This window comes from Phacochoerus africanus, chromosome 3 (assembly GCF_016906955.1).
Source record: "Phacochoerus africanus isolate WHEZ1 chromosome 3, ROS_Pafr_v1, whole genome shotgun sequence".
NCBI classification, from domain to species: domain Eukaryota; kingdom Metazoa; phylum Chordata; class Mammalia; order Artiodactyla; family Suidae; genus Phacochoerus; species Phacochoerus africanus.
Genome location: NC_062546.1, coordinates 201,880,145 through 201,904,970, shown reverse-complemented (window position 1 = coordinate 201,904,970; position 24,826 = coordinate 201,880,145). Strand labels below are relative to the sequence as shown.

Sequence of the window (24,826 nt, the reverse complement as noted above, 5' to 3'; positions counted from 1 at the left end):
GCTCAGACCCTGCATTGCTGTGGCTGGGATATAGGCTGGCGGCTACAGCTCCAATTCGACCCCTAGCCTGGGAACCTCCATATGCCACGAGTGCAGCCTTAAAAAGCAAAAAAAGAACCAACTGCTACATTTCTGGGACTTTTGCTAGTCAGTTATTAAGCATGGCCGTCCTCCAAACTTACGCACACTTTGCATTTGAAAGCATTTATTAAAAACAAAGGTGGTCAGTCCTCAGAACAGAACGTAGCACTTCCTAATCCTTTCATGTGCTGCTCTCTGCCCTTGAGGGGACCCTCGTCCCTTGTACCTGCTTGGTGGACGCGCTGCGAGCTGTCTTCAGTGGCGTCACACGCGTGGCTCAAAATCGACCGTGATGGGAATATTTACACCATAGGCAGCACCAGACAGGAGCAGTCAAGGCTGTTTCTTTCCCTCCAGAATATAGCTGTTAAGCATGTACCAAGAAGCTGCTGGATGAAACTGCAAACATATGATCTTAGACCCCCCCCCCCTTATCCCACCCCTTTTTCACACTCAAGACCGCCACCCTTCCCCATCCAGACAGAAGAGAAGGGTGCCCTGGGGGGAAACTGAATCAGAGTCTGTGCTTTAGGCCCTCAGGCATCGCAGCCAGTGTGTGGGGGGGAGGTGCAGGAAAAAGGGCTAAAAATGCGGCAGTGAAGGCAAATTGTCCACCTGGACGGTGAGGCAGGCCTAGCCCTCTTTCCCATCCCCCTTCCCTTGCTCGTTTTCCAGAATGCCACCAACAGGGTCACACACGCCCAGAGGAGGAGGGTCGGGAGGAAGAGACCGGCCTGGGAAGAAAGCCCCTCGGGCAGGCAAGAACCTTCAGGGCGGCCGAGGTGAGGCATCTTGGAGCCAGCAGCAGGTTCTTCTGCGTAGTTCACCGGCCACCAGGGCCGCCTCAACACGTCGTTGGTCAGGCGCTCAGCATCTCATTGTAAACTGTGCCTAGATGGCTAAAGATCTGTAGCTACTTGCAAAAAAAAAGCCTCTAACGTGAAAGACAGACACCCAAACCAAACAAGAGGAGGAAGCCCTGGCCGGAGCCTGGTCCCTGTCGGCCCCTGTGTGTGTGAGGGGCTGAGCTGGGAACCAGGACACATGGCTGACGATGTCTGTCCCATCCATGGGCAGGAGAAAGCCCACAGTGAGCTGACCCGTGTCCCCAAAAGACACATCTGCCTGGAGCCTGTGTATGGGGACTTGTTTGGAAAAGAGTCTTTGCCTGGGAGTGTAACTGGCACCTGGAGTCAGCCCTACCTGAAGCCCATATACTCCCACATGCCCGGGCAGTAGCCATGCACCTTCCAGGGCATTCCCAGCTCTCTTATGGATGGGTGACCTCAGGGGCAAGGGCAACAGTGTGAAGTTCCAGGTCAGGTCTTTGTAACCAAATGCACAGACCAGATGCAGAAGGAGAAGGAAGTGCCGCCAGAAGCATGGGGCCCTGAGGCCTTTAGTCCCAACAGTGCTGAGTTGTTTTGCCCACGTGGCAGGTGATCAAAAACCCCTTAGCTTGCAGAGCCTGTGATGGTGAGGAGAGAATATGATGGAAGCCCTGGAGCCCAGCTTTATTTATTTATGAATTTATTTAGATAGTTTGTTAGTTCTTTAGGGCTGCACCTGCAGCATGTGGAGGTTCCCGGGCTAGGGGTCGAATCAGAGCTGCAACGGCAGGCCTACACCACAGCCACAGCAACGCCAGATCCGAGCCACATCTGTGACCTACACCACAGCTCACGGCAACGCCCGATCCTTAACCCACTAAGCGAGGTCAGGGATCGAACCTGCATCCTCGTGGATACTAGTCCCGTTTGTTACTGCTGAGCCACAATGGGAACTCCGAGAGCCCAGCTTTAAAACGTGGTCTCTTCCCCCTCCTCCATGCAGCATACGGAGGCTCTCAGCCAGTCAGCTTGCTGCAGGGCCGCTGGGCAGGACAGGAGAGGAGTCCAGGCTCTTTAAGAACCGCCCACTCCTTCTGAAAACCCTGGTCTGTCTAGTAGCCCTGAGAGCTGAGGGCCAACTCTCTGAAGCCTCCATCCGCTGCCCATGCCCTTGTCCTGAGGCGTCGTGTTCTGTCCTCAGGGTGGGGGGTGGCCCTGGTGACTTGGTGACCTTGGACTCTTACCCAGAAACATGCTCCCTTCGCACCATGACTGACAGCATCAACGCTGAGTCACTTCCGGAAGGACACCTCTCAGATGCCTCCACTTTTCCTCAAAGTGTTAACTTTTAACAGTGACAGCTTCCAGAACCATCCAGGGGACAGCCGGTCTACATCCTGTCCCCTGCACACCTGCCCCCTGGAGTCCTGGGGGCCCTCAGGCTGGAATGGGGGGACCCCTCTTTGTAAAATGGTCCTGATGTCTCCTGGGAAGGCTCACTTGCCCCCCTTGGCTTGGAGCAAGCAGCTCCAGGAAAGGCCACCGGGAACTTTCGCGCCGTGCTGCCTGTAGCAATTTCCCTGCCATCGTCCATCTCCCCTTCTAGGCTGGGAGCCTATGAAAAAAGAAAAAGCCAGCCCCGGCTGTCTCTGACATTTTAAAGACAGGCACAGTGCCTGGCACATAGTGGGCGCTCCCCAACCCCAACACGGGTCCGATCCGTGCTGAATGAACACACGCACGGATGGATGACTAAATGAACAGGAGCAAATGCAGAATAAATCACAGCGAAAGCCATTCACGGCCGCACCGCTGGGCAACAGGCGATTTTTCCTGGGCACCCCGGGCCCCGCACGAAATTCAAATTCTCATTAGAGAACAGCATCAAACACAATCCCCACTTTTAACCGCGACCCTGAGAAAGGCAACGGTGGGGGATGCTGAATGCGTTCTTCCTATTGAGTCCAGCCCGGCGCAAAGGAATGAAAAGCTTAGCTTCAAACACTTCCCTGTGAAAAGCTAAAAGGAAGCAAATTCAGCGTGGTGTCACGAAGCCCGGGGCCCTTTCAGACACACCACGGCCACCGACTCGACGTGTTTGCGACGCGCCCCATGACACGCCGCCGTGCCAACACGCATTCTGAGTCACCCAAGCAGAGGTAATGCCATGGCCACAATGACTCTCCGCCTTTTCTTCTAAAAGGCGTTAAAGGGAAGATGCCGCCCTACCTAGGAAAGGATTTTAATCAGTTTAGTTCCGGAAATAACTATGGAAATTCAGATGTTTCCATTCTGCTGCTTCTGAACATTATATTCTAGCAAATCGGGGATGCATCTACCCACTTCCTCTTGGGTTTTGTTTTTTGGTTTTTTTCCCCCCAAAATCCTTTGGAGGAAATGGCCTGATTGGCAGCTCCCTGAATCCCACAGGGATCCCGAGGTCTGGGTGAATAAGCATATGAAAAGCCAACAGAAAGGAAGCTTCTTCGGAAAATAGGAGCAGCACCAACATTGTCCATCATTCTCTACGCGCCCTACAGATAACCCCCCCACGAAGAGACCTCCCCCCACGGCCACCGATGTCAGCCCTGGGAGGCAGGACCCTGGGAAACTGAGGCAAGTGCTCGCGGACAGTGGCCGGCAGCCGTGGAGAGGTGACCGTAAACTCATTTGCACACTTCCGACAAGTGGAAAAGTGGAAGGTGCCCTCGAGGTGTGATTTTTTTTTCTTTTTTCTTTTTTTAGGGCCACACCTGCGACATATGGACGTTCCCAGGCTAGTGGGAGAATCGGAGCTGCATCTGCCACCCTACACCACAGCCACAGCAACGCCAGATCTGAGCCGCATCTGCGACCTACGCTGCAGCTTGCAGCAACACTGGATCCTTAATCCACTGAGCAAGGCCAGGGAGCGAATCTGCATCCTCACTGACACTCCTCGGGTTCTTTACCTGCTGAGTTAACAACAGGAACTCCAAGGTGTGATACTTAGGACAAGCCAGGGCAGCGTGAAAAGAATCGTGCACAAAATTTAGGAAACGTTTAGGGATTCTGGGTATGCCCTCCAAGCGTTTTGATGCACGCTCACCCCTTTATCCGGTCACTCAGCAGTTGTTATGGGCACACAGGCTCCTTTGACCCCTGCAAGAGCCCTTTAATGGAGGTGGAGAAGTAATTTTAAGGGTGAGAAAAGCGGAGGTTCATGGAAGAAAAATCACCAGCATCCCCAAGCTATTTATTGAGAAGCAGAACTGAATCTGTCACCCTCCTTATGCAGCCCTGCCACTAAGCAGGTCCTTTCTGGGGCCTTTTTAAACTGAACGTTGTAAAAAAGAACCAGATTTGTGGGATTAAAATACATTCAGGCTCCATGAGAATCTTTGTCTGAATCCTGCTCTAGGATGGATGGGGTGACTTAGCCTTACCCGTCAGCTTGCGTCCTTCTGCAGAGCTGAGGGGCAAGGAAGGGAAGCTGAGGGCTCAGGGGTCCCCCTAGGATGTACCCCAGCTCGGGCATGTTGGAGGAACTCAGCTCAGAGCAGATCATAGGAAGGCGATGAATAGCCGCCAGGGATCTGGTGTCTCAAAGGTGGGCTTACCCGAGATGGGGGTCCCTCAGTCTCAGCTCTACTGACATCTGGGCCAGAAAGTCTTTGCTGGGGGGAGGGGGCCGAATGTGCACTGTGGGATGTTCTGAATTTTCCTGCTTCCGCCCACCAGATGCCAGTAGCATCCCCACGCCCCGGAGGAGACAAACCAAAAATGTCCCCCCGCCCCGGCCTGTTGTCCTCTGGGAGCAAAATCTCCCGTTGGGAACCACTGTCTGAGGCAGGTGGGCCTCGCCCTTCCACCTTCCAGCCCCTGCACATGGCTGATATCCTACCCCCAAATTTCTCTGGAATGCCCTCTTTCTAGCAGAGACAATGCAGACTCTGTGCCCGGAGGATGCAGACGGACCAGCTGTGTACCTGAGCCCAGCCGTGTGTGCCCCAGGCACCCTGACAAGCCTTTTGCAGGGACTATGGGATGTGGCCATCATAGGACATTGTGAAGAGGTACTGCTATCATCCCACTTTATAAATGAGGAAAACAAAGTCTCCCGGAGGTTCCCCAGGACACCAGGAGTGAGGGCTCTTTGGGCCCTGCCTTCAGCTGCCCCCTTTGGCAGAGGCCCCCTGCCTTCTAGAAGGCAGACGTCAACGCTGAGCCCAGCTACTGGCTTGACCATCCTAGGCATGACAGGAAGCCATGTCTGTGACATGCGTGTTAGTTAACATGGACATAACACATCCATGGGGGTGCGTAAGAGCCCATGTTGGGAAGGAAGCTCTCTGCCTTTTTACAGAAGAGGCAAGGCCATCATCGGCCACTCAGAAAGGAAAAAAAAGTGCTGCAAATAGAAACTACCTATAACAAGTAATTTATTTTCCTATCAGCACTTACCCAAACTAGCATCATTCCATACTGGATGTCTCGGGATAATTCAGGATCCTGGCAGCCACTGCACATACGTGTGCCATCAGGGCCCGAAAGGAGCTGTCCTTGGAGGGTCCAAGACCAGGGTCAAAGGGGAGTGACATGTTGGATGATACCGGGTGGATCTTTTTCAGCATGTAGCCCACCCAAGACCATTGCTCGGGAGAGATGGAATCTCAGAGGCTTGTCCCCACACAGAGGCATCTCAGGGCTTCAGATGCAAGCCTGGAACCTCCAGGAGGGAAGTTCGAGGACCCCATTCACTACAGATTCACATGTCCCCAAGTTATGAGCTACCAGGCTTAGCTCAGATGGAAAGTCTCCCTGACCCATGATTGGAGGTCCGTGTCCTCAAAGGAGGAGCCCAGCAAAGGCTGAATCTCCACATTCCTAGTAAACTGGGTCACTTCCCCGCCCCGCCATCTCCCGGAGAGACCCCGAGAAAAGGCCAGCTGCGGTGATTTAGCATTTCTTGCTGCTCAGTCAGAGATCTGAACACAGATGTCCACAGGGTCTCATCCCAATTTGCTGTCAGGCTCCCAGCAGGACGCAAGTCCATCGTCCAGCAAATGGTTTGATAACCAAAGGATTTTATAGCTGGAATCTTCAGCAGCATTATTTTTCTTCTTCCTTTTCAGGGACCCCACTAAACTGCTTATATGTGGAACCAACTGGAAAGCGTTGATGACTGTCCCTCTGCCATCAAGCTGCCATCGGGGGGCTTGCCGGGGTCCTGCTGCCCTTTGGAGCAGAGTGACAGATGCAAGAGAGGGGAGTGAGACGCTTTTCCCTCTTGAGGGGAGCGTGGGCTCCAGGCAGGGCCGTCATGGCACTGATGGCCCCAGCCCAGTCCTACTCTATGCTGGAGCTCCGGACATCCACACGGGGTCCAGATGCCATCTCTTCCTAAATCCCTAACAGCTTTGTTACCTCCCCCCCCGCCTCCCCGAGGCTGGCACTTTGAAAGATCTTTCCATTACAAAGGATGCCAAAAGAATGAGACTGGCATGGCAGAATTCAGACTCTGATCTCTGCATTTGAGTCGGGCCAGGGGCTTCTGCCCAGCCCTTCTCCCCCACAACACCCATTCCTGGCCCTTGACCACCCCCCCCCCACTCCACGTCCGCATCTGCAAAGTGAACAGAATATTTTTAAATATTAACTGATGATACCCCACGGATGTTCTGTACCCTTGACTGGATCTCTGCCATCCCACCCGCAACTGCACCATCCAGCACCGCCGCTCCCAGGAAGGATGTCACAGCCAGAGATGAAAGGGGGGGCTTTTGAGTTGACATAAGCAAGTCCTCATAGCCCTGGGCAGGGCAAAGAAGCGGATTTCTGGAAGGAGCAGAGAGAGCTTCATCCCTGGAGCTTCCCAAAGATGGAACCTGCATCCCGAGACCCACAGAGGTGGGAGGCACTGTACGCTGAGGCTGCTGGGAGACGGGAAATCTCCCTGGCGCATCCACACTCAGTTCACCACCCCCCTCCACACCTCAGTGCCAGAGGAAGCAGCTGGTGATTCTCCTGCACGTCAGAGACATAGGGAAGCAGAAAAGGGCCGGGGGCAGCAAACCAGCTACCGGAGCACACCGTGGGTCCAGCGTAGTGTGGAACAGCCAAAGGAGACCCTTGAACAGGGAGGACCAGGCAGGAAGTGGACATCTCAGCAGATGCCCTCAGTGTGGGAGATGGGCATCTCTGCACTGACTGCTGTGGGCCTCAAAATGGAAATTAGGCTGAACTATTTTTTCGTTACATCTCTTACAGAGCTGGGCTTATGGATACAATTCATTCCCCACTGTGCACTGAGCGCCGGTGTGTTTCTGTCTGCACTTAGGCTTCTAGAAAGCTCCGGGCAAGTTTGCCATCCCTTTCCGACTCGGGAACATCTATTTGGGTCATGATTTGCTCTGGTTTCACTCAGCCATTCTGCTCTTATTGCTCCTTGATTTTGGTGTCTTCACTGACAGCTATGCCATTATTCCACTATCGACATTGTCATCTGTGACCTGAGTCCTATTTGGAGCAGAAGGCAAGACGCATATGCACCTAGAACACAGATGTGTGTCAGGTAGATGTTTAAAGTACTGTGTAACCCAGGTTTCAAAACGCTCGGCCATAAAGCTTCTGAGAAGGGGGAACTGTCCTGCAATAGGTTGGATCTAGGGTTGGGGACATGGCTGGCGCTGCCTTCTGGGGACATGGCTGGAGCTGTCTTCTGGGGGCCGGTTGGGGAGATAACATGCACGGGGTGCTTTCTTAGAAAAATCGCAGCCCCAAAATTCACAAGTGAGACCAGGGTTCTGGTCCAGGTCCACCTTTGTGTTGGCATAAGACCCTCTGTGCTAACTGGTGCCATCAGAGGAGGAGGTGGTAGAAGCCAACGTTCAGAGGCAGATCCTTCTCTGAGCTCTGCCCAGCATCTGCTCTGAAGGCCCTGCCCTTCTCGTGGCCCATGTCCTGTTGGCGAGGACACAGAAGTGGCTCTTCTGAAAGTGGCTCTTTCAAACCACCAGTGAAGTAGGTTTATTTGGTGATGCACAAGCCGGGAACTCACCCACTGCATGGCCTGAACAAGAGGGTCTTTGCTGGGTTACCTTTTTTTTTTTCTCTCTCTCTCTCTTTTTGGCCTCCCAAGGCATATGGAATTCCTGGGCCAGGGATCAGATCCAAACCACACAGCTGCAACCCACACGGCAGCTGCAGCAACACCACCAGATCCTTAACGCGCTGTGCTGGGCCAGGGATCGAACCTGTGTCCCAGGGCTGCAGAGATGCTGCTGATCCTGCTGCACCACCTCAGGAGCTCCGGATGGGTGGCCTTCTAAATGGAAAGTCCTCAAACCACAGAACCTCAGCAGAGGAGATTCAAGGCCTGGGACAGGTGGCCCTGTGGGGACACGGGGCACATAAGAAGGAGTTCCCAGCCCCAAACCCTTCAGGCAGACAGCAGGCAAGGAGGCTCCTGCACCGACTTTGGGTTAATAGCTGCACCTACCAACTGTCTCCCTTCCCTCAAACACAGGGCATGGATTAAAAAAAAAAAATTGGCACTCAAATGTCTTGCCTTTTATTTCATTTCATCCAAGTTCAGCTCTTGGGTTTTGCCTTTATGGTAATATTCTTTAAACATACTTATCAGGTTGATTGTCTATGCTGTAAATACTTGCATATTATTAGCTTAATCTTTATAATTAGAGTTGATTTACAATGTTGTGCCAATTTCTGCTGTAGCGAAGTGACCCAGTCATATATACACACACACACACACACACACAGACACACACACACACACACACACACACACATTCTTTTTCTCATACGATCTTCCATCAAGTTCTCTCCCAAAAGCTGGATATAGTTCCCTGTGCTGGGCAGCAGAAGCTCCTTGCTTATCCATTCTCAATGTAACAATCTGCATCCACCGACCCCACATTCCCAGCGCCTCCCACTCCCTCCCCCATCATGTATGATGTATTATTATCATCACGCAGGCCACCGAAACACCAAAGAGGCTTTTAAGGCTGAGACTCAGATGGCTTTTTAGGAAAAAAAAAAAACTTTATTAAAAAAAATAACTTACAAATTGAAAGAACTCTCTGAAATACAACTGTGTCTTGTGCAGAGTTACAGCCTGGAATAGTGTTGCTTTTTGTTCTTTTTTGTTTTTCTCACTGTAACTTTACAATACTATTCATGTCGCAAACTGCATTACTGAGCAGCTCTCTCGTTCTGCATCCCAGGCTGGCCCAAAGCACCACATGGGTATAAAACTATCATCAATAAAACATTTCAGCCAAGACTGGCCTATATTTATATATTTATATATTTATAATATATATATATATACTTTCAAAACAGCTAACAATTAATGTCATCCTTAGTCAAAACGGAAGTCAAACTAAGCTCAACACTACAGCACTGAATATATGTCAGCCTTATACCTCCCATACAATATTTAAAATATATTTAGACTTTCACATACATCTGGAAGGTATGCCAAGAGTGAGAAAATAAAGTCTTAAGATTTAAATACAAATCACCATATAAAACCTCCAGGGAGCACAGAGAAGTCCTATGTTACAGAAGTGCAGGCAAGCCTGTCCCGAGGCTGGTTTGACAAGCAGTAGGGGCTGCCGGGCACAGCCCCGTGGGATGGCAGGTGCCACACGCCCAGGACCCACCGCCAGGCGACAGCCACGCTGGCCGGGGAGAGACGGAAAGGAGCCACGGGGAGACGCGGCCCCCTTTTCCCACGAGCGGGGCATCAAGCCCGAAGCCCCTTTGCTCCGCTCTGGGAACCACGCGGCCCGGTGCCTCCCCGGGACCAAGCGCCCAGATGCCGGGCGGGGGGGGGGGGGGGCTCCACGGGGCGCATCACTTGGTGGTCTGCTCCAGAGCAGAGTACTCGGTCTCGGACGCGCGGGAGGCATCGATGAGCTTGGTGAGGCCCGTTTTGGCCGAGTACTTGAAGATGAAGGCTTTCATGAGCTCGTACCTGTAGCTGCGGTGGATGAAGCTGTAGAGCACGGGGTTGACGCAGCAGTGCACCAGGGACAGGCACTGCGTGACGTGCAGCGCCGTGAACAGGAAGTTCTCCAGCTGGCAGCTGAAGGGCAGGTAGTGCAGGATGGAGAAGATGTCCAGCAGCACCACGACGTGGTAGGGGAGCCAGCACACGAGGAAGACCACCACGTAGGAGAAGATGATCTTCCGGCTGCTGTGCTTCTCCGGGTCGCTGGAGGAGGAGACGGCCCGCGCCAGCAGGCAGTAGAAGACGGCGATGACCGAGAAGGGGATGGCGAAGCCCAGGACCACGGAGACCAGCTCCATGCTGATGAGCCACTCCTTGACGCTGTGCTCGGGGTAGAAGGAGCGGCAGTAGGTCTCGTTGTTGGAGGCGGACGTGACGGTCTTCAGATAGTAGGTGTCGGGCAGGGACACGCAGAAGGCCAGCAGCCACACCAGGACGCAGACAGCGCGCCGCACCGCCTGCTTCTTGCGGCCGGACGTGTGGGCGAAGTAGGCCACGGACAGGTAGCGGTCCACGCTCATGCACGCGAGGAAGAAGATGCTGCCGAAGAGGTTGATGGAGAAGATGAGGTGGGTGACCTTGCACGTGAGCTCGCCCATGGGCCACTGGTTGTGCTGCACGAGGCTGACCACCCAGACCGGGATGGTGACCACCACCCACAGGTCGGCGACGGCCAGGTTCAGGATGTAGCAGTGCGTGTCGTAGCCCGTGGTCTTGGCCTGGATGTTCACCCAGACCACCACGGAGTTGGCGATCATGCCGATGACGAAGATGAAGATGTACACGAAGGCCAGCGTGTACAGCAGCACGCTCTTGTGGGGCAGCCCGGAGCACTGCAGCGTGTCCACCACGATGCAGTCGCTGCTGTTGCACGGCCAGCTGAGGTCGGAGAAGTTCCCCGGCTCCGAGTAGTCGAAGACATGCAGGTCCATGGCAGCGGTCGAGGGCAGTGACCGAGGGCCTGCGCGCAAAAGGACAGACAGAAAGATGAGCGGGAAGACCAGCTCCTCTCGGAAACGCTCTCCCAGCGCCCCCAGGGCGCCTCCGCGCCGCCGGCGCTGCACGGAGTCCCTGCAAAGAAAGGGGGGGGGACCATCCAGCCACAGCAGAGTCTGCAAACCAAAACACACCCAGAATCTACAGCCGGGTGTGCTCCTGTCTCTGCAGGGCTGTGTTCCTACGACGACGCCAGCCTGGCTGTGCCCAGGGTGTGACATCGACACAGTCCAGGGGCCAGAGACGGGATGGGCAGCTGTGCCTCAGGCCCCGTGGCATGGATGGCCGGCTCGTTCTCAGCTGGGGACGGGAGAGCCGTTTCACCTAAGTCCCCAAGAGCGGCGTGGTGGGTCTGCTCCTGGCACTGGCTTGTTATGACGTCCCGCTGGGCTGTTTGCAGTCACAAGACCCCCAGCAGGGTGGGCGGCACGGGGAATGATCTGCCGCCTCACTGTGCCCTGGAGTTTGCCACGGGATTCGCTCAGGGCGACCCCCCAGCTGTCTCAAAACACGGCCATCACCGAGTTTTCCGTCTTTTATTTGCCCAACTGCTTCGAGGGCCACTTGGGCCAAGACCCAAAGCACAAAACCCACCACCTGCTGCATCTCGGGAGCAGCTGATTTTTCTCAACCGCGTCCCCTGCTGACCTGGCGTGAGGGCAGCACGCCCAAGTGTCCCCGTTTTAACGCCCAGGGGGAATCCAGCACCTGTTGCCACTGTGCCTGGGGATGATGTCCCCACAAACGCCAGCTTGGAGAGGTGCCCGGGACTGCGTCCTCCTGCTGACCCGTCCACGGAGGCCCCGAGACCCCTGCACCCCATCCTGGGTCGACAGCCCCACCACACGCCCACCGGAAGCGGGATATAAATAAAAATATTCAACCCAAGTGTGTCCTGTTGTCTCCTAGAACGAGGAGTCTATTCTTGCGTCTCACCTGCGGCAGGTGGTGGCTGACCACCGAGGGCCAGGTTGGTCAAGTTCACTTAAAGTGGACCCAGCCCCCAAACGAGAGCTCCCAGAGGACAGGGGACGATGGCAGGTCAGTGCCCAGCTGGCCACGCCAACCGTGTGAAGAGACGGAGCTTCCTGGGCTGGGAGGCAGGCTCTACCCTCGTTAGTGGTTAACCAGAGACTAGTTAACCCATCATCTGCCGCTGCTGTCTCAGGTCACCAGGGCAGCTCGTGGAGATCCCTAAGAACCCAGGAGCCTAAATGGAATCTGACACAAGCAGAAGCGTGAAACTTCATCTGCCCCCCCCCCCCGCCCCCTCGAGGCTTTAAACCGCACAGCCTGGCTTAATTCTCACTCCACTTGGCAAAGTGACTCTTGCTGGCTGAGTGGCCAGTGCCCCGCCCTGGAGGGAAATGCAGAAGCAACACTAAGAGGGCTGTTTGCTGCACTGACCCCAGGCCACGGGAACAGAAGACCCCGTGGTGAGGCCCTGCTGCTGCCCGCCCTCAGTCTGCAAACCCTGCCGGCTGCCCACAGGCTTCTGTCCACTCTCCTCCATGGTTGCGAGTGGCCGATGTTCCCGTCCGGGGGACCTGACCAGGCCTCAGCATCCCCCGCTGCTGAGGAGACAGGAGGACCTCCCAGGAGGTGGTGGTGCCCTGGGCCCTGCAGTCCAGACCCTGGCAGTCCTCAGGGCCACCCCACTAGAAGGACTCTCGGGGCCTGGGGCCACCGACTTGTGGCAAGACCTGACCCACAGCACAGGAGGGCACCCGTGGAGCCTCGGTGAGGTCAAGTTAGGAGAAACGCCTTGTGTCAAGAGACTTTGGGGAATTACCATTGTGGCTCAGTGGGTCACGAACCCACCTAGTACCCATGAGGATGCGGTTTCGATCCCTGGCCTCGCTCAATGGGTTAATGATCCGGTGTTGCCACAAGCTGCCGTGCAGGTTGCAGATGCAGCTCAAACCTGGCATTGCTGTGGCTGTGATTTGACCCCTAGCCTGGCAACCTCCACACACCTCGGGTGTGGCCCTACAAATAAAAGAGACTTTGGCATGCCCTGTCCTCAGATGCTGCTCCAGGGCCTGTGGGAAGGACGAGGACATACAGAGAAGGCCCTGAGCCGTGACTGGCCTGGCGCTGACCATGCCCACTGCACCCCTGACTCCGCTGGACACCAGGGGAGGACTTGGCTTTGCTCTCCTGCATGGCGCTAACGTGGTGACCCTTTTTTTTCTTTTCCCCTTTCCCTAAAGTGAAATACATGTGCAGCGTGGCTTCATTTATAAAGCACTTTTGCCTCATGATCTGTCTGACCCGAGTCTGGGCAGAGCCGGGAAGCCCAGGTGGAGGACGAGCCTTGACCCCACAGCCGGACAGGGGTGCGCTGGGCCCTGGCTGGGCCTCTTCCTCTGCCCACACTGGCTCAGTCCTACCAGGCCTCAGTGGATGCAGCCAGAAGCCCTGGGGTTTGGGTTGATCGCAGGGGCCAGAGGAAAGGAAGCCCCCCCCCGCCAAGTCTTTGTGGCCTGACCTGGATGCCCACCCCTCCATCCCCTTTTTCGCCCCAAGGGCTCTTCGCATGCCTGGACTCCCCATCTCCCCAGGGTCCGAGCCACAGGGTACTGTTCAGTGAGGACAGAGAGACCCCGGAAATACAGGGGTCTGTGTCGCCCTGGACCCCCCACTTCTCCTGCACAACAGACCGTCCGCTCACAACTCCAGGGCCAGGCCAGCCCTCAGTATCTCTGAGCCTCAAACACGGCGGGCAAGGGCTTGGACCCTGATCGGGGTTTCCGGTTCTGCCCCCAGGGCAATGAAAATCTGCCTGGGGATCACATCTCAGGTCCTCTGAAACCTTACTTCCAAGCCAGCACGTCACCCCTTCCTCCCAGACAGAAGGCAGGAACCTTCCAGGAGGGGCTGGCGGAGAGCAGAGGCTGGTCGGCTCCTTGCTGGAGCTGGAAGCCCACTTGGCCCTACCCATCACCAATTACCGGTCACCAATCATTCATCCCTGGTCACCCATCAGCCCAGAACATGAAGCCAGAGGCCCACGCCTGGACCACCGGCCTTCTGGGGAAGCCGCTGGCCCCTCCCCTCCCAGGGCAGAGGCTCCAGTGGTCTAGAGAAGGAGGAGAGCACAGGAGCTTAAACAGCGGAGCTGTAATCCAATCCTCCGCAGATTTACATGACAAGCTAAAGGGGGAACCTGCCACTGGATCTCTTAGCCTTTGTCATTTAGTTTTTTTCATGCATTTTGTTTTGGACACAAACAAAGGCTGTTTCCAGAAAGGAGAGTATTAGTTGACAAAGACAATCTGCCTTGTTGCGTCCGTGGGCCCTGCTCTGTGGCTGCCCAAGCAGGTGCTCCGTGTGGCCCGTGGCCGCCTGAGGGTGTCTGGCAGGCCTGGGGCTGACAGCGTGCCACCCTCCACTGGAGACAGAATATTTATTCCTCCATCATTGGCTTGGGGTGCTCCCAGAGCCCCTGACCTGAACAAAGATGTGACTCGGCCGCTACGAAATGTCCATCCAGGCTCCTGGTTCCAAGGCTAGACACAAGCTCCCAGCCAGACCTGAGAGAGGAGTTGATGAGAGATGCTTCCCACGGACTTCCTGGGGCCCCTCAAGGCCCCTGAGACCCTGCACCGGAGCCTCTGCTCCCCTCCGATCACCCCATCAGATATGGAGGACCCCTTGCCTCCGTGCCAACCGGGAGGGGCTGGGCCCAGGCTCCACGTACACAGGAGAACACCTCCCGTGTGGGAGGGGGCGGCGGCGGCAAGGCTGATGACCCTGGGGCCTGGAGCAGGCTCCCTCATCCACTCAGACCAGCCCCTTCCGCTGGAGCAAACCCGCAGTCCCATCCCCAAGGGCTTGGGCGAAGCCCAGGAGGGACTCCTGGGTGTCAGTTACACCTGCCTGCTGCCTGCCCCCCAGGGAGTCAGAGCCCCCATCAAGGCAGACAGAGTAAGAGACACCGACACAGACTGTACCTGCGCACTGGGAATCCTGATGGAAGGAAAAACGGGGCTTGGAACAGAAGATTTTTCCAGGTCTTTGATTTTACAAGTTCCTACATTCTGCTCAATAGATTCACAGGTCACCAAATGTTTATGTTTATTGAGGCACTATTTTTTTTTTTTTTTAAGCCACACTGAGGCATATGGATGTTCCCGGGGCCAGGGGTCAAATCCAAGCAGCAGCTACCAACAACGCAGGATCCCTAACCCACTGTGCTGGGCCGGGGACCACACCCGTGCCTCTGCAGCAACCCGAGCCGCTGCAGAGACAATGCCGGCCCCCTCACCTTCCCCACCACAGCGGGAACTCCTGGATGCACTATTTCTAAACCAGTAGAAAAGGGGAGACGACATAATGTCACGTCCATTGACGGAGGCCCAAGGAACCAGTGTCTGGACTGCAACACAGCCGTCCGAGGCAGAGGGGACAACTTTATGAACGTGGGAGGTTTCACACGGAACATCACGTCCTCTCACCCACGCAAAAAAAGCAAAGACGCATGTCTTTTCATAGGTAAACCTATGTTCCTAAAGGCACAGAGAAAGCTCTAGGGTACGTGTACAAAGCTTTGGGCAGGAGGGAGTGGGGCATGAGGACAGAAAGGGGGGTTTGTAGTTTTTATTCGACGCACTTCTGTATTATTTGAAACTTGGCATCAAGAAGTATGTAAATTTTCAGAGAAGGAGGAAAGGTCCGCAGAACAGTGAAAGTTCATGGTCCATTTTTCCAGACCGGGGAGACCCCCACTGAAAACAAAGCAGAAGTCGTGACTGTTCTTTTCCCTTTTTCCCAGCACGTACGTATAATTTTATCTCACTGAACCCTCTCGACAGGGATCACTTCCTGTCCAACACCTGCAGCCCGCGAGCATCACCCTTCGGCCAGGGCGGAAGCGGATGCCCCCACAGCCTGGGCGAGAGGAGCAGCACGCCTCCACCGCCCGGCCCCCCGCCGGCCTGGGGTCTGGGAAGGGGCCCCTCTGCCACTCGCCTCCCCCAGTGATGGAAGGGCGATACGCCGCTCATCTCTCCGGCGTCTTATTCATCACCCGAGTAACCCTGGCAACGACGGGGCAGCCGCAAGCAGCCTGACACATTCAGCCGCCTCCAAATGGTTTCCCCCCCTGCGCTCACCCAGCCAGCCGGGGGCAAAGCCAGATTTAGAGGCCACCAAGTTTAGGGACCCCTGGGGTGGCGGGTTGGCCTGCCATGAACATGTCCTCTCACCGGCCAGAAGCCACTCCCTCCAGGACAGACACTGCCAGATGCTCAGGCACCTGGCTGGCGTTCCCCACAACTGCCTGCGGTATGTTTGCCATTTCCCATCACAGCCCTGGAAGACCCTTCCCAGCCAATCCCGCAGCCCCTCCTGTCCCGAATGAATCCCCCTCCCAAACATCCCCCGTTTCTCCCGCCTTCTCCCAGCCAGGCCAGGGGCACCTCCATCGCCTCTCGCTCCTGTTCAAGCCCACACGCCACGAGGTTGCATTCCCTGCATGCCAGGCAGCCAGCAAGCCACCTGGACAAAGTAGGAGCTCAGGGAATCCACAGTCAGTGAATCCACAGTGAATGGAGCGCCCCTGAGACCAGAAAGCTGAGGTTATCGATGGAAAGGGGAGCCCGGAAGAGACTGCTCCGAAACGCTCACTGGGCTGAGATACATACCACCCCTGTTTATGCCCCCTGAGGGTTTGTGGAGCCTCTTCTATGAGGGGCCCAGCTCTGGAGCGTAACAGACCAGAATCCTGCGCTCAGGAGCTCGCCGGCCGACAGAGATGGGCAGGAGGGCAGTGCTGGCCACCCCCAAGTTAGATGATGAGAGATTTCCACTCTAACAGCTAATGGGGACACAGGGGTTGGTGATGGGGTCAGTGTCAGGGTGTGAGGAGAGACTCTGCATTGCTAAGGGCGTCAGGCTGGGCCTGGCCACGCAGGAGCCACCAAGGTCTCAAGCAAGGGCCTGGCCCTGGGGCAGAGGCAGGTGTGGAACAGGTGGGAGGCTGGCGCCAGGACGCTGTGCAGAGAAGATAATGGCCAGGCTGCCCTGGGCACCAGATCAGATGCCAAGGGGCCCTCTGTGCCTCTGGGCTCTTCAGGACCCAGGTGACCTTCTTTTTGGCCTTTCTGCAAGTGGGACCTGTGTCCTGCCCGGGTGGGATTTCACAGAGCAATTTGGCGCTGTCCCAGACAAGATCGCCAGCCCAGCATCTCGGGCTGCTGCACCCCTGGAAACTGAGGGAGATGGCAAAGGGAGCAGCTGCCTCAGGGCTGCAGCGAATAACAGCTCTCGCCACGCTCCCCCCTCCCAGAGACTATGCAGCGGGAACCAGGCTCTGTCTCCTGCACTACTTGGCCCAGTGCAATTTACACGCAGGTGTCCACACTGCCTCTCAAGGTCATCGGGCAACTGCGTAGCATTGGGGTTTGCTTCATTTCTTACCAACCCTGTGGCAAATCTCTGGAGCCTTCCAGGAAGGCTTCAGCCCAGGCTCGGGGTCAGGGGCTCCCCTGCTAGGGCAGAGAGCAGGATGGGGTGCGGTCTGTCCTCCAGTGTCGAGCAAACAGAATGAGTCCATCCGGACTGCCACTCACTGGCACTGCGAGCCCTCTTGTTTTATGCATGTAAAGAACGCCTCTGAATCATTAGAGAACTTTGAAAAAATAGTAGAGAAAGAAAGAGAGAGAAAAAAGTCCAAACCCTAATTCAGATACGGGCCACTTGTCTCTCGAATCCTCAGACACACTTCACCTTGACACAGGGGCAGCCTCATCCACTTTACGTATCCGGGGCGATAAAATGAACCCCACGTCCAGAAACCTGATCTGTCCTATTGTGCGCAGCAGCCCAAAGGGGGAGGTTGGACCCCAAAGGGCAGATCCCGCAATCCCCCTCGACACAAAGGCTGCTGTCTGGGCGAACCAGGTGTAACCAGAGCCCCAATTCCCACCCAGCTTAGGGCCTGGACGAGGCAGTGGGAGGTCAGCCAGCCTAGGACAGCCACTCACCACCGGCTTCACACAATGGGGTTCCCAGGAGCACACGACACAATCTGAAGACTTAACACTGAGGGAGGACCCCACAAAGGCTTCTGTTACAATAAGGACACTGGAAGAGGCCAGCTACCTGGCTGGCAGAGCCCTGACCGTGCAGTCCCCATGCCGCCCACTCCTTCTTCATCCGTCCCTTGGCCAAGAGCAGCCCAAGGCCACCTGAAGTCGTCTCAGCCCCTCCACCCTTTGAATGCTCAGAACAAACAAGCAACAACAACAAACGGGGCACAGCAAAATTTTCCCTATAAAAACAAGCAATTCTCTCATCACTTCAATCAAGAAGCAACAATGGGGTTTTTTCCCCCCAATTCTAAACTAATACATTCTCATGTAACCAAACCATCAAAGATTCCCTGCAGAAAACCATCAGGTGTTTGAAATCGGAGACACCCCCCCACACACACACCCCTTTTCTCATTTCTTTCTTTTTCTGCTTGCTCGCTTTTACTTTCATAAAACATATGGGTCCCAAAGCTACAATTTTCTGGGCTTTAAAATCGCTCAACATGACACACGATCTTTGGTTGCTTTCAAAGTTCCACCTACACACATGCAATTTGAAGGGAATGGTTTTTCTAACACTGTTTTTGAGTCTAAGTAAAACCAAGTTCCTGGATGAAAAAGACACATGCTTTTCTAGCCTCAAATTCTATTCGTGTTCTGCAAAAGCGCTGCGAACAATCTCAAGTCATAACACCTTTCAGGTTATTCCTGCTCCTGGGTTCTTCTCAGCGTTCGGAGAATGACTCTCTTTCAGTCTCAGGTTTGAGTAACTTCAACCAACTTCCCTCGTGTCTCCTGAAAAACGGGAGCCTCTCTGCCCGGAGGGATCACACAAAAAGCCACTGTTCCTGATTAAGTAGGTTTTTTTGTGTCTTTTTTTTGTTTGTTTTTTTCCCCCATCCAGAAAGTCTATACTTTGCCTGTTCTGGACCTGATTAGAAACGATAATACCTTCTCGAGTCTCTCAAGACTTGCTGTTAATCTGGGATAACCTCACCACCGAGGTCCTGGCCCAGGTACACGCAGGCAGGCTGTCTGGGCTGGACTTTCTGGAACTTTCCTAAAACAGTGACTCCCATGCACACACACCCCCCAAAAAAATCAGATGGGCAGTAAAATACAGGCATTTCTCCGTTTTCTTTTGCTTTCCCACCCTGATCCAGGGCAGCGCTCCTCCCCCTCCATCTCCAGGAGGAGGGGGACACGAGGCCGGCCCAGGCAGCTGAATGCACAGGGCAGTGTTTATGGCAGAGGCTGGGGGAAAAAGAGCAAATTGTTTCCAAGCGAGAGCTCCCATGTGCAGCTCTGCTTTAGAAAAAGGCTTTGCATCTGGAGAAACTCAAGGGCTGCTGAAAGAAGGGCCAGCAGTTTATCCGTTTAAAATCTATGGAAAGTTAAGCACAGATACCGGCAGCCTCCACTTGCTGTTTGAGGCAAGCCTATTCGATCTCCGCTTTTCCCTGGAATAAATAAAGGGACACAAAGGCAGCCTCTGCGCCTTTAAAAGGAAAGGAAAAAGTTGCCACATTGAGACTTTGCAGGGCCAAGTTTCAGGGGGTGTCAAGGCATCGAATACCTTCAAAGGGCTATAAACCATTTCAGGGGGCTTCTCCTTCTTCTGGGAAATGTAATTATCCTGGGGTGAGCAAGTGAAGTGAAAGGAAAGCAAGAAAGAGAGACAAGAAAAGAAAGAAAGGAAGGAAGGAAAAAAGGAAGGAAGGAAAGAAAGAGAAGGAAGGAAGGAAGGAAGGAAGGAAGGAAGGAAAGAAAGAAAGAAAGAAAGAAAGAAAGAAAGAAAGAAAGAAAGAAAGAAAGAAAGAAAGAAAGAAAGAAAGAAAGAAAGAAAGAAAGAGAAGGAAGGAAAGAGAGAAAGAAAGAAAGAAAAAGAGAGACAGAAAGGAAGAAAGAGAAAGAAAGAAAGAAAGAGAGGGCAAGGGAGCCGGGCAGTCTGACTTTTACCACTTCTCATTCTGCCCGTAACTTGCAGGTCTTGGCTATAAACCACCCCTGCCTGACCTCACTCCAAAGGCTTTCCCCTCAGTTACTGCCTGAATCTCCATGCACAAAAACTGAACAAAAGTCATGTTTTATTTCAAGTGTATCATTCCATTGCAACATCCTAGACTTGTGCATGTGCCTTTTTTTCCCCACATGAAGCTGGACTTAACACCTTCTGAGAGAATAATAAATACACAAATTAGACTAGGAAGGATGCAGTCAGGAGACAAACGGGCCAAGCTGTATTTAACATTCACCCTTATAGCTTCCGGATTTACAGGCTCTGGTAATCCCTCCAAAGCACTGAATTCAAACACATCCTGAGCCCGCAAAGATTCTCGGCACCGTTTTCTTCTTCGTTGAAGAAGATGCCTCTTCATAAAGGGTCCGTCTTTCTGGAATCACACACTTACTGCCAATTCTGCTTCCCCAATGATACACCAGAAGTGAAACAGGTAAGCAGCGGTGCCAAGCTGACCCCCTTGCCAACTTTGAGCAAGCTGAATGGACCGTCTGCGTTCTTGTGAAGTGATCTGCCGGCAGGAGCTTAAATACCCACGGCAGCAAACAAACCCCCAATTCCTGAATTCAACAAATACACCGGGCGGGGGGCTTCCACTTCAGAAAACTGCCCTTTTTCCTTTCTGCAGCCAAGGCAAAGCCGCACATTAGCAGCCGCACTTTGCAATGCAGCCATGCAGCTTGCAGCCCCTGCTTTCAGAAACCAGACCTGCAGACTCCCAAGCACCCATCACCACTACGAATAAACGAGACCCCTGAAAAAGAGCGCTTAGCTTAAGAGCAGAACCCCTGCCCGCCATCCTCCCTCCCTTTCTAAGCAGGGCTGCTGACCCAGCTCAGTCTCCTTACCTCCCGGCTGGGCTCTGCGGCGTAGGGCTCCCCTTTCCAGCTCCCTGCGATCCCTGCCTTAGGGCTGAGCAGTTTGGAGGAAGTGCGAGCTGTTGGGCTGCAGACTTGCGTTATATACACTGCAGGGAGGCAGCCTCTAGATGGCAGCTTTGTAACCCACATCTCCTCCCTCCCTCCCCCAGCCACCCCCCTCTCGGTGCACACACACAGGCGCGCACGCACACACACATGCTCGCATGCACGCACACACTTGCACACGCGTGCGCACACACGCCTCCTGCAAACCCCCATCTGTCCTTTCTGGCAGAGCTCTCCCACGCAAGCACACTCTTGGGAAACCCCAGCCACGTTCATTTGCAAAGTCTAATGAAGCTACAAGGTCCAGACCCCAGGGGGGAAATGTGTCAGCAGCAGAAAAAAAAAAAAAAAAAAAAAAAGAATGGCAAAGAAACCCTAGTGCTTTGCAAAATCATCAAATATTTATCTGGGAGCAGGTATCTCTTGAATAATCCCATTAGCACCAAGAATTCCTTTGAATGCCTCTCAGCTTCAGGGGAAGACTTTGTTCCCAAGACAAATTGCTCTGAACTTCTGAACTTTGGTGTTGCTTTATTAAACCCGGGTTTTGTTAATTTCTCCAAAACAGAATTAACAGTTTTTGTTCTGAGAAATGAATGAATACCACATCCTGTACCCCCAAAGTGGGGGAAAGAGTCTTTGGGATTGATTTTATTTAAATCTTTCATTTGTGAAGGACTTTAGGTCCAACGGCCTTGCAAATCTAATGAAAATGATGTTCTGAAGCCCCGACCCTGCGCCAGGCACACAATGGAAATATCACAGGGGTCTTCTGATAATGTCTTCTTCGGAGGTGAGATTAACACCTTTATTATTATTTTTACTGAAACCTACTTTCTTATCTAGAAGTTCTAATTATTATTGAAATCTATGTTCTTCTCTAAAGTTCTGTTCATGGAAGAACCTGACCTAAAAAAAAAAAAAAAAAAACTGTTTCATATGACATTCACCGCCTGGGCCCTAGATAAATAATCCACCCTAAAAGGGCGACCTAAACTTTCACTTTTACAACGTCCTTTCTGAGCTCTTCTCCCAGAGTCATGTGCGGTGGTGTGGCTTTTGTTCTGCTTTCTGCTTCTCGCGGAATTAGTTCCATGGCTCAAGTCACTAGTGGACTGGCAGCCCCGGCAGGCGGGCTGCTCCCACGCTCTCCGCGGCTGAAACGTGTTGCGGTTCTTATTACACTTCCACGAAAAATACCAGCAGACGGCCAAATGCTGAGTCTGGAGGATTGGAAGGTCAAACTCCCCAGCAGCCAGAAGGCCTGGTGTGGCGAAAACGCTTCACAAAAGAAAGGTTTTGTTTAGATGAAACTTCAGGGAGCTCAATGGAATCACTGCAGGATGGGAGCTAAGCGCACCCCTGCGCCCGGACGCCCTCCGTGGGCGTCTGCCCATCCTGTCCCTGCCGACAGGGTCGCTGTCCTTAAGAACTGGCACGAATCTTCTTCCTGTCGCCTGGGTACCCAAAGCCCCATTTTCGAGCTCCCAGAGTGAAAGGCGCTGTAAGCTTCTGCTCAAATATAAGGAGGCTCTAAGACCAGCTCCTTTCTCGGCCCCGTTTGCCACCCGCGGGTGACCCTGAGACCGACAGAAAGGCCCCCATGGGGGCAGAGCAGAGGTCCCCTCTGAGAACACTGACGCACAGGCTGATTCTCTGCAGTTTATGAACTTGATCTGCTCTTTAGAGGGCGCCTTCCTCCTTTGGCAAGTTGGAGGGTGAGTCTGAAACACGGGTTTGAATCTGCTCGAGATGAAGTGCGTTCTGATGAAAAGAAAGCTCGCCGCATTGCCTGCCTAGAAACCCCCGACAGGATGCAGTTGCTAAAGTGGAGGAAGGAAAACGCAAAGTAGTTGTAAAAAAAAAAAATCCGCTTCAGCTCAGACGCCGTGGGGCCCGTGCCCGTCCCCCCCCCCCCCCCACCAGGGGCTGGGTAGGGGAGGCGCTGGCAGCATCCGGGGACCATAACGGGTACAGGAGGTGCGCAGTCCCCGCCACGGTGCAGAGCTGCGTCCTCCGCTGGGACCAGGCCCGCAGCCCCTCCCGCCCCCAGCATCTGAGCTCTGCCCCGGGGCTCCCAGCCCCCACCCCATCGGAGAACCCAGGCCTGGGGGCACTGAGAGGGTAAGTGAGCCATGTTTTGCAAGGGAACAGGATTCCATCCTCCCAGGACTGAAACGCCTCTAAGAACGTTTGGGAGTCGACCCCAACTGTTGGAAGGATTGCGTTTTTAAGGAAAGGGTCAGCTGCGGGGGGGGCGCGGCGGCTGAGTTTGATTAGCCCCCAGGAGGAAACTCTGCGAAGGCAGGAATGGGTCGCTGTTTCTCCAGCTGTCCCAGCTGACTCTGGACCCGCTGGGCCCTGGCTGCTGAGTGCCGTGGGGGCGGGGCGGGGCGGGACGCGGGTTCAGCCACCCCTCCCCTCCCCGTCTATACCCTGCACCTGGGATTTTAGACTCCGCAGAGCAGGCTCCTTCTGGGAGCTCACTTGCCTGCAGATGTGGGACCCTCAGCCTCTGCCTTGAAACCTCACTTCACTTTCAAAGGGATCCTGGAGAAGCAGAGCTCCGTCCAGTGGGGTGACGGCTTTCGGTGAGCACGCTTCGTGTGGAGAGAGCCGGGCTCTGATGGCGACAGAGGTGGCCCCAGAGAGGCTCCCATGCACCTTCAGCCTCAGCGCTGAAGACTGACTCTGCCCAAGAGCGGCTCTTCCCTGCACATCCGAGCATCGCACGAGGCCTGACGGGTTCCTGGCGTCAACCTGTGGCTCCGTGGGGCGGGAGTCTGGACCTTCCTGCTGAGTTACAGACAGACACGGCCACCTTCGGTGGGGGGAAGGTCTTGGAAGGAAAGATAGAGCCCCACGCACAAGGGGAAGGGGTCCCAGCCCAAGCCTGGTCCAGAAAGGTCTGATTTGGAACCTGACTTAGCCACCACGTCTCCTCGGGCAGCTTACCTCTTTGGAATCTTAGGTTCCTATCTTCAAAATAATTATAATACCTTGGCAGGTGCATCTGGGGATTGAATGAAAAGGTGAGTGGAACCTCACAGGCCCCAGAAGGGCTAGTTCTCTCCCTTTCCTCCCCTGGCCCAGACCGAATTCCAGGGGCACAGAGCATTTAAAGAGAGACCACCCAAGGCTTGCAACATTTTATGAACTCTCATAAGGTTTGGAGAGTTTGCCCAATAATAGCTCTGCGGGTGTCATTTTTGCCCATCTTCATGCTGAGTGTTGCTCTTCATGGCAGCCGTTAACCTAGAATGTCTCTGTTTTTGGAGTTCCCATTGTGGCTCAGTGGGTTAAGAACCTGACTATATCTATGAGGCTGCAGGTTCACTTCCTGGCCTCGATCAGTGGGTTAAGATCGTTCCCATGAGCTGCGGTGTAGGTCGAAGACACAGCTTGGATCCCATGTTGCTGGGGCTGTGGTGTAGGCCGGCAACGACGGCTCCGTTTCCACCCCCAGCCTGGGAATTTCCATATGCTGTGGGCAGCTCTAAAAAGAAAAAAAAAAAAAGTCTCTATTTTTGTCCACTTTTGTAACAGAGGAAACTCAGGCCCAGAGGGAGCAGGTAACCTAAAACCAGTGAAGAAATGGGATTCAAACCCAGGTTTGCCCGGCTTCAAAGCGCATGCTATTACCTGGTACCACAGAAGACACCCTCTTTAAAAAGAAAGAAAAACCATTGTAAAACATAGATCAGGGTGCCTCAAATTGGTTCCCTAAAATCAGACTCTCGGATGAGAATTCAAGAACCTGAATTTATTCAGGAAGTGCTCCCTGAAGAAACTGGCGAGGGCAGGGAAAAGACAGCCAGAGGTACGATTTCTGGCTAATTCATCTGCAGCCTGACCCCTCATGTCTCTCTGAAACCTAAATTGCACCCTCATTTGCCGCAGCTCCAAGCAAGGGAGCTGCC

General features: G+C 54.2%; 1 protein-coding gene and 1 long non-coding RNA gene across 2 annotated transcripts; one reads left to right on the top strand and one right to left on the bottom strand.

Moving 5' to 3' along the window:
- Positions 1 to 8,947: 8,947 nt before the first annotated feature.
- On the bottom strand, positions 8,948 to 20,959 carry ACKR3 (atypical chemokine receptor 3). Its single transcript, XM_047773844.1, has 2 exons — positions 20,829 to 20,959; positions 8,948 to 10,888 (listed from the first exon to the last, which is right to left on the bottom strand). The coding sequence occupies exon 2, from the start codon at positions 10,857 to 10,859 to the stop codon at positions 9,771 to 9,773; it is 1,089 nt and encodes a 362-aa protein (XP_047629800.1). The 5' UTR covers positions 10,860 to 10,888; positions 20,829 to 20,959; the 3' UTR covers positions 8,948 to 9,770.
- A 1,878-nt stretch (positions 20,960 to 22,837) lies between these two features.
- On the top strand, positions 22,838 to 23,948 carry LOC125122309 (uncharacterized). Its single transcript, XR_007133760.1, has 2 exons — positions 22,838 to 23,030; positions 23,452 to 23,948. It is a non-coding gene; the product is annotated as an uncharacterized LOC125122309 (long non-coding RNA).
- The last annotated feature ends 878 nt before the right edge of the window (positions 23,949 to 24,826 follow it).

Excerpts from the sequence above, each read along its gene's own strand:
- ACKR3 (XM_047773844.1), bottom strand. The coding sequence starts at position 10,859 with ATGGACCTGCATGTCTTCGACTACTCGGAGCCGGGGAACTTCTCCGAC.